Source organism: Narcine bancroftii, chromosome 3 (assembly GCF_036971445.1).
Source record: "Narcine bancroftii isolate sNarBan1 chromosome 3, sNarBan1.hap1, whole genome shotgun sequence".
NCBI classification, from domain to species: Eukaryota; Metazoa; Chordata; class Chondrichthyes; order Torpediniformes; family Narcinidae; genus Narcine; species Narcine bancroftii.
The window spans coordinates 263,924,764-263,942,734 of record NC_091471.1 but is presented as its reverse complement, the minus strand read 5'-3'; the positions used below and the strand labels follow the sequence as shown (position 1 = coordinate 263,942,734).

General features: G+C 37.2%; 1 protein-coding gene across 1 annotated transcript in view; it reads left to right on the top strand.

The window, feature by feature from the left end:
- LOC138758673 (signal peptide peptidase-like 2B) overlaps nucleotides 1-17,971 on the top strand; it is a 59,622-nt gene that overhangs the window by 1,364 nt on the left and 40,287 nt on the right. The window contains 3 exon segments of the mRNA XM_069927959.1: nucleotides 229-301; nucleotides 304-347; nucleotides 15,736-15,918. Of these exon segments, the coding sequence (XP_069784060.1) occupies nucleotides 229-301; nucleotides 304-347; nucleotides 15,736-15,918 (300 nt within the window).

Sequence of the window (17,971 nt, the reverse complement as noted above, 5' to 3'; positions counted from 1 at the left end):
CCCCCCCGCCCCCCCCCTCTCTCCTCGCCCCCCCCCACCCCAGTCCGTGACCCTCTTTTCCTTCATTGAACTTGAAATTTCGTTCTTTCGTATGAAGGGTAACATCGTGTAACTTTGTGTTTTTCCAGCAGTTGATCAAGTTCTGGGCCTGGGTTAAACTGTCGGGCACCATTTGTTCTTGGTATGTTTGGATCTGCCACTGTAATGTATTTTGCCATGAAAATGCAGGTGCTGTCTGAGTATGGGATGGTCCACGTGCTGTCTGAAAAGATGCATGGAAATGCAAAAGATTACTGTATCCAGTCAACCCTTTCTGGGCTTATTTACCTCACGATCTCAGTAAAGCAGTAAGTATGGGTTGGACAATGTTTAGTACATGCATTTCAATAAAACTCGAGTACATTTTTCAAACAAAGATTTACTTTCTCCAGCAGTGGCTGATCTCAGTCAGGGATTAGTTAGTATGTTTGATTTGCCTCAGTATTTGGTGAAATTCTGTCTCACTGTAGGTGCTCAATATTTCTGCTCATGTAGGGCAGATTCTCTTTGAAGCAGAATTCCGTATGGTATCCTCTTCGTCCCTGTCAAAGATTCTGTGTATGTTGAAAATGAAGGAAATTGTGTTTTCAATTTCTTTTTCTACATGGCTCACAATGAAAATTAAAACTAGGATTGTGTCTGTCACTCAATTTATTGTATTGTTTTTGTAATGGTAGTATATTAATTCATTTGAAATTTTCAGTTCCAGATATAGTCAAAGAATCATACAACATAGATTTAGTCCATCATTCCATGCTGACCCCATTTCTCCTCTACAATAATCCATTGCCCAGATGAGGTATGTATCCTTTGATGCCTATATTCAAGTGCTAGTCTACATGTTTTATCATAATTACATAGGTGGAGCATTGACTGTTCAGGCAGGAAACGAAGAATAAGAATGATCTGGTTGGCTGCTGATTACTTGTGGTGTTCTGCAAGGATTAACGTTGGGCCCTTCTTTTTACGTTGTATATAAATGTTTTGGATATATGGTATAGATGCTTTGTGGTGGCTAAATTTGCAGATGATACCAAAATAGATGGTAGGCGGGTGGTGCTGAGGATACGGAAAGGCTGCAGAGAGACTTGGATAGATTAGGAGAATTGGCAAAGAGGTGGCAGATGAAATAGAATATTGGAAAATGTACAATCATGCACTTTGGGCAGCACAGTTAGCACAATGCTGTTACAACGCCAGTGACCCGGAGCTGTCTGTAAGGGGTTTAGTGCATACTCCCCATGCTTGTAGGTCAATTGGTAGCCCAGGCTCGTGGGCTGTAAGGGTCTGTTACCGTGCTGTATGTCTAAAAAAGAGAAATAGATGGGCAGACTAATATTTAAATGGGGATAAAATTCAAAATTCTGAGGTGCAAAGGGACTTGAGATTTCTCATGCATGGTACCCTGAAGAAAAACATGAAAATCTGTAGACACTGTGGTTGAAGTAAAAACACAATGCTGGAGAAACTCAGCAGGTCAAACAATGTCCTTTATCTAGAAAAGGTAAAAATAAATGGCTGACATTTCGTCTTGAAAAATGTCAGCAGGCATCTGAATAACAAGAGTTGAGGGGGGGGGTGGGGAGGTGTGGTTGCAAAGGCAGGAATTAATAGGTGGAGAAATGAGGGAGGACACAGCATCAAGCAAGGGGAGGAGGATGGCTAGGTGAATAGAGAGGGAAGGGAAGGAGAGCTGGAAGTGGAAGGAGGGGGAGAGAGGAGAAGTTAGCAGAAATCAGAAAAGTCAATGTTGATGCCTTCTGGCTAGAGAGTGCCCAGATGGAAAATCAGGTGTTGTTCCTCCAATTTATGGGTGGTCTTGGTAGACCAAGGCCATGGACAGACATGTGAGTATGGGAGTGTGACACAGAACTGAAATGGTTCACTACTGGGAAGTCTCACTCACTGGTGCTCAGCAAAGCGATCTCCCAGACTGCGAGGGAAAAAAATACACAAGTGAAGTGTTGCTTTGCTTGAAAGGCCTGTTTGGGGCCCCAGACTGTTGTGAGAGAGGAGGTGTGGGTGCAAGAGTGGCATGTCCTGCAGCCACTCTTGATTTACTACTTCCAATGCTCCCTTTGTGCCTTGATTTGCTGCATCTGGTGCTCCCTTTGTGGTCTTCTCTACATCCATGGCCCTGTATACTATCGCACCAAAACCACCAGCAAATTGGACGAACAAAACCTTGATTTTTTTCATCTGAGCACTGTCCAGCCAAATGCAGTAACATCGACTTTTCCAGTTTCTGCTAATCTGTTCTCATTCTCCCCGTTTTCCTCTCTATTCGCCTAGCCATCCCTCCTCCCCTTGATTGCTGCTATCTCCCTCCCTCACTTCCCCACTTGTTACCTGCCTTGCCTCAAGCCTCCACCACCCCCCACATCACTCTTTTATTCAGATGCCTGCCGACATTTTTACATACCTTGATTCAAGCCTGAACGTTGGTTATATGTTTTTACCTTTGCTATATAAAGGATACTGTTTGACCTCCTGAGTTTCTTTAGCATTGTGTTTTTAGGTTAACCTCCAGGATGAGTCAATGGTGAAAAAGGGAGGAGTCACGTGATGGAGTAGTGGCCGGTCAGGGAACTCCAGCCCTCTCCAGAAAAGTAAAATAAAGACAGTGAAAAAACGAAGGCACAAACAGAAGTGAAAATAAAGGTGTGGAGAAAATGGCAGCGAAAAAAGAAAAGTCAAAAGCAACAGGAAGAAGAGAAGAAGAAAGGACGTCGGAAGAAGAAGGTGAAGGCCTTACCTGTCCGAGGAGGCCCGCTGCGGAGAGAGAAGCCCGCTCCCTAAGGTCAGTTGAAGTCCCCGAACTCGGGACTACAAAAATGGCTCACAGAGCCAAGCAAAAGTGCGCAACCGCGCAAGACAAAAATAACACTGACGGGAGGGGGGGACCAGCTGAGGAGTCGATCTCCACAGCTGAGAATGACAGCCACAACACAACAACAAGAGGAAAACACAGAAAATAACGAGAGCAAGAAAGAAGAGAGTAAAAAGAAATTAAAGAAACAACAGATGACCAACCCAGAGGAAGAAGACCAGCAGCAAGACACTTCTAATAAAAATAAGAAGACCAAAAATACCCAACAAAATAAAACAAACAAACCAACAAGAAAACCAGAAGAGACAGAGGTAAAGGACACAGATCCTGGAGTGGACTCAGAAGAAGAAGAGGAAGAACACAGAGAAATGGAAGATGAAGGGAAGGGCAAGACAATGGATATTTTTTTTTAAAGAATAAATGGAATCAGTAAAAGAATGGCAATCACAAGAATTCAGTGAAATAAAAAGAAGAGTAAAAAGTACAGAAGAAAAAAATGAATAGATTAGAGATGATCATGTCAGATATAGGAAAAAGAGTGGACAAGGTGGAAGAACGAGAAACAGCCGTAGAAATGGAAGTAGATGACTTTTTTTAAAAATTAGAAGAATCTGATAAAAAAAGTTAAAAGAGACACAAGAGCTGTTAGCTCAGAAGATAGATATAATGGAAAATTATACTAGAAGAAACAATATAAAGATAGTGGGCCTTAAGGAAGATGAAGAAGGCAAGAATATGAGAGAATTTATAAAAGAATGGAATCCCAGGGTCCTAGGAAGACCAGAACTACAGGAAGAAATGGAAATAGAAAGGGCACACAGAACATTAGCCCCTAAACCACAACCACAACAAAAACCAAGATCCATTCTAGTAAAATTCTTAAGATATACAACAAGAGAAAATATATTGGAGAAAGCAATGAGGAACATAAGAGAAGACAAAAAACCACTGGAATACAAAGGTCAAAATTTTTTTTTCTATCCAGATATAAGTTTTGAACTCCTGAAGAAGAGGAAGGAGTTTAATGCAGCAAAAACGATCCTATGGAAGAAAGGATATAAATTTATGCTAAAGTATCCAGCGGTACTTAAAATAGTTATTCCAGGGCAGCAAAACAGACTATTTATCGATCCGGAGGAAGCAAGAAAATTTGCAGAACAACTACAAAACAGACAGAGAGAGGAAGATATGTAACGAGAACAAAAATGACCACAAACTATATGTATGTGTGTATGTAGATATATATATATGTGTGTGTGTGTATGTGTATGTGTGAATGTATATATAAGAAAAAATAGAATATAGGTAAGAACTAAGAAGGGAAAAAAAGGGAAGAAAGGAAATATGGGGGGAATTAAGAGAGTGACCTTTGTTGTATATGAAAATTAAAATATTTTCTGAGGGGGCTGGGTGGGGAAGAGTTATGGTCACTGCGAAATCAGTTGACACTTGCGAGTGAATTTGCAAATCCAAATGGAGTGGGGAGATGTGGTTGCCCGACAAGGGATAAAGGGCAACTCAGGAATGGGAGGGGATAGTGGGGGTTAAAGAAATTTTAGATAAGAGAATAAGGGAAATGTTTTATATTTGAGAAATGTTGTCTTATAAAGTGTTCAAAAAAAGAAAGCAGAAATGGATAAGAAGGAAAGGTGATGATGGAGAAACGGAAAGGGAAGATAAACAAAGTATGAAATGGCTATGTTGAACTATATGACTTTAAATATTAATGGAATACATAACCAAATCAAAGGGAAGAAACTGCTAAATTTAACTGAAAAAAGAAAAAAATGATATAGCATTCGTGCAAGAAACACACTTAACTGAAGTGGAGCACAAGAAATTAAAGAGAGATTGGATAAGACATGTAACAGCAGCGTCATATAATTCAAAAGCTAGAGGAGTAGCTATATTAATCAGTAAAAATGTACCAATTAAAATAGAAGAGGAAATAATAGATCCAGCAGGGAGATATGTAATGATAAAATGTCAGATATATTCGGAGTTTTGGAACTTACTCAATGTATATTCACCTAACTAAGAAGATCAAAAATTTATGCAAGATATTTTTTTGAAGATAGCAGACCACCGCAAGGGAACATACAAATAGGAGGGGATTTCAACCTTAATTTGGATTCAAACATAGATAAAACTGGGAAAAAAATTAACAGAAAGAACAAAGTAACCAAATTTATAATTAAATCGATGCAAGAAATGCAACTTTTGGATATATGGAGGAAACAAGACCCAAAGGAAAAGGAATATTCATATTATTCGGGTAGACATAAAACGTACTCAAGAATAGACCTATTTCTGTTATCAGCTCGTATGCAAGATAACGTAAGAAAAACAGAATATAAAGCTAGAATATTATCGGACCACTCACCCCTGATATTGACAATAGAGTTAGAGGACATCTCTCCAAGAATGTATAGATGGAGATTAAACTCCATGCTACTTAAAAGACAGGATTTTAGAGAATTAATTGAAAGACAAATTAAAATATACTTTGAAATAAATACGGAATCAGTGAAAGATAAGTTTATACTATGGGATGCAATGAAAGCATTGATCAGAGGGCAAATAATAAGTTATGTAACCAAGATGAAGAAGGACTACAATTAGGAAACAGAGCAGTTGGAAAGGGAAATAGCAAACATAGAAAAAGAATTAGCAATGAAGGAAGACACAACTAAAAGAAGAGAATTGGCAGATAAAAAAATAAAATATGAAACACTACAAACATATAAGGTGGAGAAGAACATAATGAAGACAAAACAGAAATATTATGAACTAGGAGAAAAAACGCACAAAATTCTAGCGTGGCAGCTTAAGACAGAACAAGCTAAGAAAATGGTATTGGCATCAAGGAAAAAAGACAAACAAATCACATATAATCCAACGGAGATCAATAAAAACTTTAGAGTATTCTATGAACAATTATACCAAACTGAAAACGAAGGGAAAGAAGACAAAATAGATGAATTTTTAACTAAAATTGAACTACCAAAATTACAAATAGAGGAACAAAATAAATTAACAGAACCATTTGAAATAGTAGAAATACAAGAGATAATAAAAAAATTACCAAATAATAAAACACCAGGAGAGGATGGATTCCCAATAGAATTCTATAAAACATTTAAAGATTTATTAATTCCTCCCCTCCTGGAAGTAATCAACCAGATTGATAAAACACAAAGCTTACCAGATTCATGCAAAACAGCAATAATTACAGTAATACCAAAGCAAGTTAAAGATCCACTCGCACCAGCGTCATATAGACCAATATCTTTACTTAACACAGATTATAAGATAATAGCTAAACTATTAGCAAACAGATTAGCCGACTAAGTACCAAAAATAGTAAATCTAGACCAAACTGGATTTATTAAAAAAAGACAAACAATAGACAATATTTGTAAATTTAGTAGCGGTTGCTTGAGACGCAGAGAAGGCCTTTGACAGAGTAGAATGGAATTATTTATTCAAAGTACTACAAAAATTCAGCTTACCAGAGAAATATATTAGTTGGATTAAAGCATTATATAACGGGCCATTGGTGAAAGTGACAGTAAATGGATATATATCAAAACAATTTAACTCAAGCAGATCAACAAGGCAGGGATGCCCACTAACACCCTTATTGTCCGGGTTAGCCATAGAACCACTAGCAGAACTGATAAGAACAGAAAATAAAATAAAAGGGATACAAATAAAAGACAAGGAATATAAAATCAGTTTATTTGCAGATGACGTTATAGTATACTTAACAGAACCAGAAATATCAATAAAAGAATTACATAAGAAATTGAAGGAATATGGAGAAGTGTCGGGATACAAGATTAACGCAAATAAAAGTGAAGCAATGCCAATGAATAATGCGGATTTCTCAAAATTTAAGAAAGAATCACCATTCAGATGGCAAATGCAAGTAATGCGATACCTAGGTATACAAATAAATAAAAACCTCGGCCATCTATATCAACTCATTTATTATCCACTTATGAAAAAATTACAGGACGACTTAGAGCATTGGAAAGACTTACCACTAACACTAATAGGAAGGATAAACTGTATTAAAATGAACATTTTCCCAAGGATACAATACCTATTTCAGGCATTGCCAATACACTTGACAGAGAAATTCTTCAAGGAGTTAAAGAAAATAATAAGGAAATTTTTATGGAAAGGGGGGAAACCGAGGATAGCACTAGATAAATTAACAGAATGGTATATACAAGGAGGCTTACAACTGCCAAACTTTAAAAATAATTATAGAGCCGCACAATTAAGATACCTATCAGATTTTTATCAAACAAGGGAAAAGCCAGATTGGACTAGATTAGAACTAGATAAAATAGAGGAGAAGATACCTGAACATATACAATATAAATGGGATGAAAAATTGGTACAACGTAGGAATTCTCCAGTATTACATCATCTGCTCAATATTTGGAAGAAGATTCATGTAGAAAGGAATAAAACAAATTACCAACTACCAAAACTAATACTGACGCAAAATTAGCTAATCCCTTTTACAATAGATAACCTTTCCTTTAGAGAATGGGAGAAATTGCTTTTCGGGAAATAAATTATTATCCTTTAAACAAATGAAGGATAAATATAATATAACTCACGATACAGTGTTGGCATACTACCAACTGAAATCATACTTGAAGGACAAATTGGGAGGAGTCACGTGATGGAGTAGTGGCCGGTCATGGAATTCCAGCCCTATCCGGAAAAGTTAAAAAAAAGCCCCACAAAACAGAAAGGTACAAGATTAAAATTTAAAACGAAGTAAAAATAAAAGTGAGAAGAAAATGGCAGCGAAGAGAGAAAAGTCGAAAACAACGGGAAGAAGAGAAGAAGAAAGAATGTCGGAAGAAGAAGGTGAAGGCCTTAACCTGTCCGAGGAGGCCCGCCGCGGAGAGAGAAGCCCGCTCCCTCAGGTCAGTGGAAGTCCCGGGCTCGGGACTACAAAAATGGCTCACAGAGCCAAGCAAAAGTGCGCAACCGCACATGGGCGACTCCTTGCGATCTCCACAGCTGAGAGAGACACCTGCAACACAGCAGCAGGTGCAGAACACAGAAAATAACGACAACAAAAAAGAAGAGGGTAAAAAGAAAACAAGAAAACAACAGATGGTCAACCCATAGGAGGAAGAAGAAGAAGAAGAACAGAAAGAAATGGAAGAAGAAGAGAAAGGCAAGACAATGGATATATTTTTTTTTAAAGAATATATGGAATCAGTGAAAGAATGGCAATTACAAGAATTTAATGAGATAAAAAGAAGAATTAAGAATGCAGAAGAAAAAATGAATAAAATAGAAATGGTCATATCAGAGATAGGAAAAAGAGTGGATAATTTGGAAAAATGAGAAATAATCGTAGAAATGGAAATAGGACTTAAAAGAGAAATTAGAAGAATCTAATAAAAAAGTTAAAGAGATACAGGAGCTGTTAGCTCAGAAGATAGATATAATGGAAAACTATAATAGAAGAAATAATATAAAGATAGTGGGCCTTAAGGAAGATGAAGAAGGCAAGAATATGAGAGAATTTATAAAAGATTGGATCCCCAGGGTCCTAGGAAGACCAGAACTACAGGAAGAAATGGAAATAGAAAGAACACAGAACATTAGCCCCTAAACCACAACCACAACAAAAACCAAGATCCATTCTAGTAAAATTCTTAAGATATACAACAAGAGAAAATATATTGGAGAAAGCAATGAAGAAAATAAGAGAAGACAAAAAGCCACTGGAATACAAAGGTCAAAAAATTATTTTCTATCCAGACATAAATTTTGAACTCCTGAAGAAGAGGAAGGAGTTCAATACAGCAAAAACGATCTTATGGAAAAAAGGATATAAATTTATGTTAAAGTACCCAGCGGTACTTAAAATAGTTATTCCAGGGCAACAAAACAGACTATTCTCGGATCCAGAGGAAGCACGAAAATTTGCAGAACAACTACAAAACAAGCAGAGAGATGAAGACATGTAATGAGAGTAAAAATGACCACGAACTATATGTATGTGTGTATATGGGTATATGTGTATATATATATATATATATATATATATAGAGGACCCATGATTCGGAGCCGAACAGGAGTGTGGGTATGACAACGGCTCTGTATACGCTTATCTTTGTGAGGTTTTTCAGTTGGTTGTTTTTCCAGACTCTTTTGTGTAGTCTTCCAAAGGCGCTATTTGCCTTGGCGAGTCTGTTGTCTATCTCATTGTCGATCCTTGCATCTGATGAAATGGTGCAGCCGACATAGGTAAACTGGTTGACCGTTTTGAGTTTTGTGTGCCCGATGGAGATGTGGGGGGGCTGGTAGTCATGGTGGGGAGCTGGCTGATGGAGGACCTCAGTTTTCTTCAGGCTGACTTCCAGGCCAAACATTTTGGCAGTTTCCGCAAAGCAGGACGTCAAGCGCTGAAGAGCTGGCTCTGAATGGGCAACTAAAGCGGCATCGTCTGCAAAGAGTAGTTCACGGACAAGTTTCTATTGTGTCTTGGTGTGAGCTTGCAGGCGCCTCAGATTGAAGAGACTGCCATCCGTGCGGTACCGGATGTAAACAGCGTCTTCATTGTTGGGGTCTTTCATGGCTTGGTTCAGCATCATGCTGAAGAAGATTGAAAAGAGGGTTGGTGCGAGAACACAGCCTTGCTTCACGCCATTGTTAATGGAGAAGGGTTCAGAGAGCTCATTGCTGTATCTGACCCGACCTTGTTGGTTTTCATGCAGTTGGATAATCATGTTGAGGAACCGGCATCATCTACGGCTCCTAGAACGCTTCCACCAGCGTTGTCTCCACTCCATCCTCAACATCCATTGGAGCGCTTTCATCCCTAACGTCAAAGTACTCGAGATGGCAGAGGTCGACAGCATCGAGTCCACGCTGCTGAAGATCCAGCTGCGCTGGATGGGTCACGTCTCCAGAATGGAGGACCATCGTCTTCCCAAGATCGTGTTATATGGCGAGCTCTCCACTGGCCACCGTGACAGAGGTGCACCAAAGAAAAGGTACAAGGACTGCCTAAAGAAATCTCTTGGTGCCTGCCACATTGACCACCGCCAGTGGGCTGATATCGCCTCAAACCGTGCATCTTGGCGCCTCACAGTTTGGCGGGCAGCAACCTCCTTTGAAGAAGACCGCAGAGCCCACCTCACTGACAAAAGGCAAAGGAGGAAAAACCCAACACCCAACCCCAACCAACCAATTTTCCCCTGCAGCCGCTGCAACCGTGTCTGCCTGTCCCGCATCGGACTTGTCAGCCACAAACGAGCCTGCAGCTGACGTGGACTTTTACCCCCTCCATAAATCTTTGTCCGCGAAGCCAAGCCAAAGATATATATATATAAATAGATATAGATGTGTGTGTATACATGAATGTATCCGTATTTAGAGGAAAATATATAGAGTATAGATAAGAATTAATAAGGGAATGAAAGGGAATAAGGAGGGAATTAAAAGAGTGACCTTAGTTACATATGAAAATTGAAATCTTTTCCGGGGGGGGGCTAGGTGGGGAGGAGTTACGGTCACTGCAAAATCAGTTGACGTTTGCGAGTGAATTCGCAAATCCAAATGGAGAGGGGAGATGTGGTTGCCCGACAACGGATAAAGGGCAACTCAGGAGGGGGAGGGGAGAATGGGGTTAAAGAAGTTTTAAATAGGAGAATAAGGAAAATGTTTGATGTTTTAGAAATGTCTTATAAAGTGTTCAAAACAAGAAAGCAGAAATGGATAAGAAGGAAAGGTGATGATGGAGAAACGGAAAGGGAAGATAAACAAAGTATGAAATGGCTACGTTGAACTATATGACTTTAAATATTAACGGAATACATAACCAAATCAAAAGGAAGAAACTGCTAAATTTACTGAAAAAAAAATTGATATAGCATTTGTGCAAGAAACACATTTAACTGAATTGGAGCACAAGAAATTAAAGAGAGATTGTGTAGGACATGTAACATCAGCGTCGAATAATTCAAAAGCAAGAGGAGTAGCTATATTAATTGGTAAAAATGTACCAATTAAAATAGAAGAGGAAATAATAGATCCAGCAGGGAGATATGTAATGATAAAATGTCAGATATATTCGGAGTTTTGGAATCTACTCAATGTATATTCACCTAACGAAGAAGATCAGAAGTTTATGCAAGATATTTTTTTTTGAAGATAGCAGATACGCAAGGGGATTTCAACCTTAATTTAGATTCAAATATGGATAAAACTGGGAAAAAATTAACAGAAAGAACAAAGTAACCAAATTTATAATTAAATCGATGCAAGAAATGCAACTTTTGGATATATGGAGGAAACAACACCCAAAGGAAAAGGAATATTCATATTATTCGGGTAGACATAAAATGTACTCAAGAATAGACCTATTTCTGTTATCAGCTCGTATGCAAGATAGCGTAAGAAAAACAGAATATAAAGCTAGAATATTATCGGACCATTCACCCTTGATATTGACAATAGAGTTAGAGGACATCCCTCCAAGAATGTATGGATGGAGATTAAACTCCATGCTACTTAAAAGGCAGGATTTTAGAGAATTAATTGAAAGACAAATTAAAATGTACTTTGAAATAAATACGGAATCAGTGAAAGATAAGTTTATACTATGGGATGCAATGAAAGCGTTCATTAGAGGGCAAATAATAAGTTATGTAACCAAGATGAAGAAGGACTATAATCAGGAAACAGAGCAGTTGGAAAGGGTAATAGTAAATAGAGAAAAAGAATTAGCAATGAAGGAAGATACAACTAAAAGAAGAGAATTGGCAGATAAAAAAATAAAATATGAAACACTACAAACATACAAGGTGGAGAAGAACATAATGAAGACAAAACAGAAATATTATGAACTAGGGGAAAAAACGCACAAAATTCTAGCATGGCAGCTTAAGACAGAACAAGCTAAGAAAATGGTATTGGCATCAAGGAAAAAAGACAAACAAATCACATATAATCCAACGGAGATCAATAAAAACTTTAGAGTATTCTATGAACAATTATACCAAACTGAAAACGAAGGGAAAGAAGACAAAATAGATGAATTTTTAACTAAAATTGAACTACCAAAATTACAAATAGAGGAACAAAATAAATTAACAGAACCATTTGAAATAGTAGAAATACAAGAGATAATAAAAAAACTACCAAATAATAAAACACCAGGAGAGGATGCATTCCCAATAGAATTCTATAAAACATTTAAAGATTTATTAATTCCTTCCCTCCTGGAAGTAATCAACCAGATTGACAAAACACAAAGCTTACCAGATTCATGTAAAACAGCAATAATTACAGTAATACCAAAGCAAGTTAAAGATCCACTCGCACCAGCGTCATATAGACCAATATCATTACTTAACACAGATTATAAGATAATAGCTAAACTGTTCGCAAATAGATTAGCAGATTATGTACCTAAAATGGTAAATCTAGACCAAACTGGATTTATTAAAAAAAGACGCACAACAGACAATATTTGTAAATTTATTAACTTAATTCATGCAGTAGAAGGGAGAAAAGCGCCATCAGTAGCAGTTGCTTTAGACGCAAAGAAGGCCTTTGACAGAGTAGAATGGAATTGTTTATTCAAAGTATTGCAAAAATTCAGTTTACCAGAGAAGTTTATTAATTGGATTAAAGCATTATATAAGGGGCCATTGGCGAAAGTGACAGTAAATGGATATATATCAAAGCAATTTAACTTAAGCAGATCAACAAGGCAGGGATGCCCACTATCACCCTTATTGTTCGTGTTAGCTATAGAACCACTAGCAGAATTGATAAGAACAGAAAATAATATAAAAGGGATAAAAATAAAAGACAAGGAATATAAAATCAGTTTATTTGCGGATGATGTTATAGTATACTTAACAGAACCAGAACTATCAATAAAAGAATTATATAAGAAATTGAAGGAATATGGAGAAGTGTCGGGTTACAAGATTAACATAAATAAAAGTGAAGCAATGCCAATGAATAATGCGGATTTCTCAAAATTTAAGAGAGGAATCACCATTCAGATGGCAAATGCAAGCAATGCGATACCTAGGTATACAAATAAATAAAAATCTCGGCCATCTATATAAACTCAATTATTATCCACTAATGAAAAGATTACAGGGTGATTTAGAGCATTGGAAAGATTTACCATTAACACTAATAGGAAGGATAAACTATTAAAATGAACATTTTCTCAAGGATATTATACCTATTTCAGGCATTGCCAATACACTTGACAGAGAAATTCTTCAAGGAGTTAAAGAAAATAATAAGGAAATTTTTATGGAAAGGGGGGAAACCGAGGATAGCACTAGATAAATTAACAGAATGGTATAAACAAGGAGACTTACAACTGCCAAACTTTAAAAATTATTATAGAGCCGCACAATTAAGATACCTATCAGATTTTTACCAAACAAGGGAAAAGCCAGATTGGACTAGATTAGAACTAGATAAAATAGGGGAAAAGATACCTGAACACATATTATATCAATGGGATGAAAAATTGGTACAACGTAGGAGTTCTCCAGTATTACATCATCTGCTCAATATTTGGAAGAAGATTCATGTAGAAAGGAATAAAACAAATTACCAATTACCAAAACTAATAATGACGCAAAATCAGTTACTCACTTTTACAATAGATAACCTTTCCTTTAGAGAATGGGAGAAAAAAGGGATGAAAAGAATAGAAAATTGTTTTTCAGGAAATAGATTATTATCCTTTGAACAAATGAAAGATAAATACAATATAACTCAAGATACAGTACTGGCATATTACCAATTGAGATCCTACTTGAAGGACAAATTAGGAAGCAGTCTGAGGTTACCAGAGGGAAGTAACTTTGAATATGTGATTACAGATACAATGATAATCAAAAGATTTATAACAAATATGTATATTAAACTGCAAGAAAAGGAGAATGAGGAAACAAATGGTAAAACTAAACAAAAATGGGAACAAGATTTAAATATAAAGATAAAAAAGGAAACATGGGAGAAGTTATGTTCTGGAACGATGAGAAATACAATAAATACGAGGTTACATATGATACAATATAACTGGATACACAGGCTATATATTACACCTCAAAATTAAATAAATGGGACCCAACAGTATCTGACAGATGTTTTCGCTGCAAAAAAGAAATGGGAACAACAATTCATGCAATATGGACATGTGAGAAAGTGGAAAAATTTTGGGAAGATCTAAACCAGATATTAAATAAAATCACAAAAAGTAATATACCAAAAAACCCAGAGATCTTCCTCCTAAGTAACATAAAAAACAAAGAATTTGGACTTGATTTGGATGGTGCACAAAATAGATTTGTTATGATAGCCCTAGCTGTAGCAAAAAAATGTATTATGTCAGCCTGGAAATTAGAAGATAACTTGAGAATACAACAATGGTATATATAAATGAATAAATGTATTCAATTAGAAAAAATAACATATAATTTAAGAAATAATATTACAATATTTGAAAAAATATGGGAGCCATACATGAAACATAATAGAGAAGACCTACCGGGGACATCTACCACCTAAAATGACAGAAGGAGAAGAGAATGAAAAGAACTGACTCAGTGGAATTTCTTGTTTGTTTTTATTGAGTGACAACATTGTTTGACGGGTTTAATGAATCCTATTTTCTGAACTTTAAATGAATGGGAGGGGAGGTAGGGAGGGAGGGAGGGGAGGAGGCGGGGGGGAGAAAACGACACTGTCTTTGTTCAAGAGGGAAAATGTATGTATCTTGATCAATGTGGTTTATAGTGTGAAAAATAAAAAAAATGGTGATGAAGGCGAATACAATGTTGGTATTCATTTTTGGAGGAATAGCATACAAGAGCAGAGATGCATTGTTAAGACTTTATAAAGTACTGATGAGATCTCACCTGGAATATTATGTACAGTTTTGGGTGCCTTGTTTGAGAAAAGATGTGCTGGAGTTGGAGAGGATTCAGAAAAGATTTACTAGAATGATACAAAGATTGAAAGGGTTATCATATCAGGCATGATTGTGGCTCTTGGGCTGTATTTGTTGGAGTATTGAAAGATGCGGGGGTGGGGGCGCGGGTGGTGGTGGAGAGACCTCATTGGCATTTTGAATGCTGAAAGGCCTGGACAGAGTAGATGTGGCAAGGACAAGAGGAGCCAATTTTAGGATAAAAGGGGATCACTTTAAAACAAAGATGCAGAAAAAAAATTTAGTCTGAGGGTCGTGAGTCTGTGGAACTTGTTGCTATGTCGTACGGTGTATTTGAGTCAGAGATTGACACGTTTTTGATTAGTCAGGGGATCAAGGGTTACAGGGAGAAAGCCGGGGAGTGGGTCTGAGTGGGAGGATGGATCAGCTCATGATTAGAATGGCGGAGCAGACTCGATGGGCCAATGGGCCTACTTCAGCTTCTATATATTGTGGTCAGTGTAGTGACTAGCAGATTCCACCACTTCTCTAGCAGAGAGTGACAGATATTAACCACTCTATAATAATATAAAAAAACTTTCCCCTCAAATCATCTTCCTTTCACCTTAAAACTCTGCCCTCTTCTTGTTGATATTCATACCATGGAGAAAAACTGTTTACCATAGCTATGGCTCTTATCACATCATCCTCAACCCCCTTGGATTGAAAACAAGCTCTCAATCTCTCCCCTTAACCAAGGACTGGACATCAAGGTGAATCTCCTCTACACTCTCCTGTGCAACAACATGGACATTGAGAAAATTGGAAAGTTTTGATTTACTAAAAATTATTTTTGAAAACACTGTGTGGTTAATTTAATCTGCTTTTAAAATTGCATTTTTTTTTTCAGTCTCTCTTGCAGGTCCAAGACTTGACATCTTCGGTGCTGTGCACTCCTTCAGATGTGCCCCTACAAGGATTTAAGAACAGAATTGCTATGGTGATGCGTGGCAACTGTACTTTCTATGATAAAGTACGACTTGCACAAATCAGTGGAGCTAAGGGTCTGCTCATTGTCAGCAGAGAGAGTCTGGTAAGAAAAGTTAGAGAATAAAATTGATTCAGTTTAGGTGAAAGTGCCTATTAGCATCTCTACACCACACTGACATCCATTAAATCCCGACACTGCCTCTTGTTAGATTCTCTATGTCTTTAAAGTGCACAGTAACAAAAGTTACTTTGCAATAAGAAACAGAAGCCCTGTACATTTAGAAACATAGAAACATTTGCCCTTCATTGTTCTTCCACCCCACGATTTTAAGCAGTAGCATTATCTGTTGCTGTTACATTTTGCAAGTCAAAATTACAGGAGTGTTGAAGCTGATGACAGGGTTTCTATTCCAAATATCAGCTGAAATTCAGGGCAGAATAGTAAATAATTATTTTAAACAGTTTCAAGATGGCCAATTTCACATTCTTTCAAATGACATTTACAAATTATTTTATTATTTAGGCCAAACCTAACCCCATTCTCAGTGGGTATCCTTTAAATTTCTCATGATGTACAAAGGGGCTCTTGAAGATGATAATGCATCACCATTTATGCCTGATGCTTATAGATGTCTGCCTTCAAAGTGTGAAGATTTGGCACTGGTCCACATGGTTCACCTCTTGTAATACCTTCCAGCTCCGGATTGCAATTTGTTAACCTCCCACATGATTTTTTTTTAACTTTCTCCAATGTTCAAATGACTTGTAGAGTGAGATGTATAGTAGGTCAGGAAAGCATTCAGTTTAAATATATTTGACATTTTTGAATTGTGAGTCAAGAGAATGTTGCTGGGGCTGGAAGATTTTTAAGAGAGGATGGATAGTCTCTATAACTTTAAGGTTCAGTGACTCCTTTCAAACTATATTAGCATATAGCTGAAGAATGTATCAAGAATATTATTGTGGTTTAGCAGGAATATTAACAAGAACCCCATAGTGTGATTCCTGATGGGCATGATCTGTTACAAATTTCTTAAAGTGTCATCAGAGGGGAGAGCTCTGTCTATTGTAACTGATTTACAATAGTGAACAACATAATTTATAGAAGTGAACTCTAAGGCACCAAGTTCATTGGAGTTCATTTAACTAGTGACATATCACAGGCACACATCTCTTTACTTGTCAGGAAGGCCTAACAGTGACTGCACTTTCTGAGAAGACTGAAGTGGGCAAGACCACCAGCTATCATTATGTCACCCTTCTACAGGAGCTCTATAAAGAGTGTCCTGGCCAGCTAGACCATAGTGTGGCATGGTTGCTGCAGAAAAATGGATTGGAGGTCAATCCACAGGGCCCCTCCAATCAACATGATTTACCGGGATCATTGCATGAAGAGAGCATGCAAAATCATTGAGGACCCTTTCCACCCCACCCACAGCATCTTTTAGTTGTCCTCTTTGGGAAAGAGATACAGGAGTATCAAAACCAACACTATCAGGTTGAGGAACGGCTTCTTCCCAAAGGCAGTGAGAATGCTGAATGAACTGCTCAAATTAACCATCCGAGACTCATATTCATGAAACAGTATTTATTTGTATGGATGAGCCCTGCATATGTATTGTTTGTGTGTGTTCTGAGTCTGCATGTTTTGCATCGAGAACCAGAGAACGCTGTTTTGTCAGGTGTACTTGTGCAATCAGATGACAATAAATTTGACTTGATTTAACTTGACTATTTCAAGTTGTCCTAATGGTTGACATTCAAGCAGTATAAAATCTTCCATTTTGAACATTTTTTTTAAAAATTAATTAAAACAGTATAATGTTAAACTAGGGGCCTATGAATCATGACCTTGGGGCAATATGGGATTTTCTGCTTTGTCTTCTATAGTAATTCTACAGAGAATTCTGATTGCAATTTATACACTAGTTTCATTTGAAAGCAAGATTCCTGTAATTATCAAAAGCCATCTCATGGGAAAAATAAGCTGCTACCCACTGATGTTTGAAGCATATAGCCTGTTAAACTATTTACACATTTAAATACTGTATTGGAAAACAGGAATCTTAAGGACAATATTTAATTTACCAAAAAAATGTATGCATACCTATACTTTCTAACCAAACCATTTTCTGTTTTCATAAAATTGTGTTGAC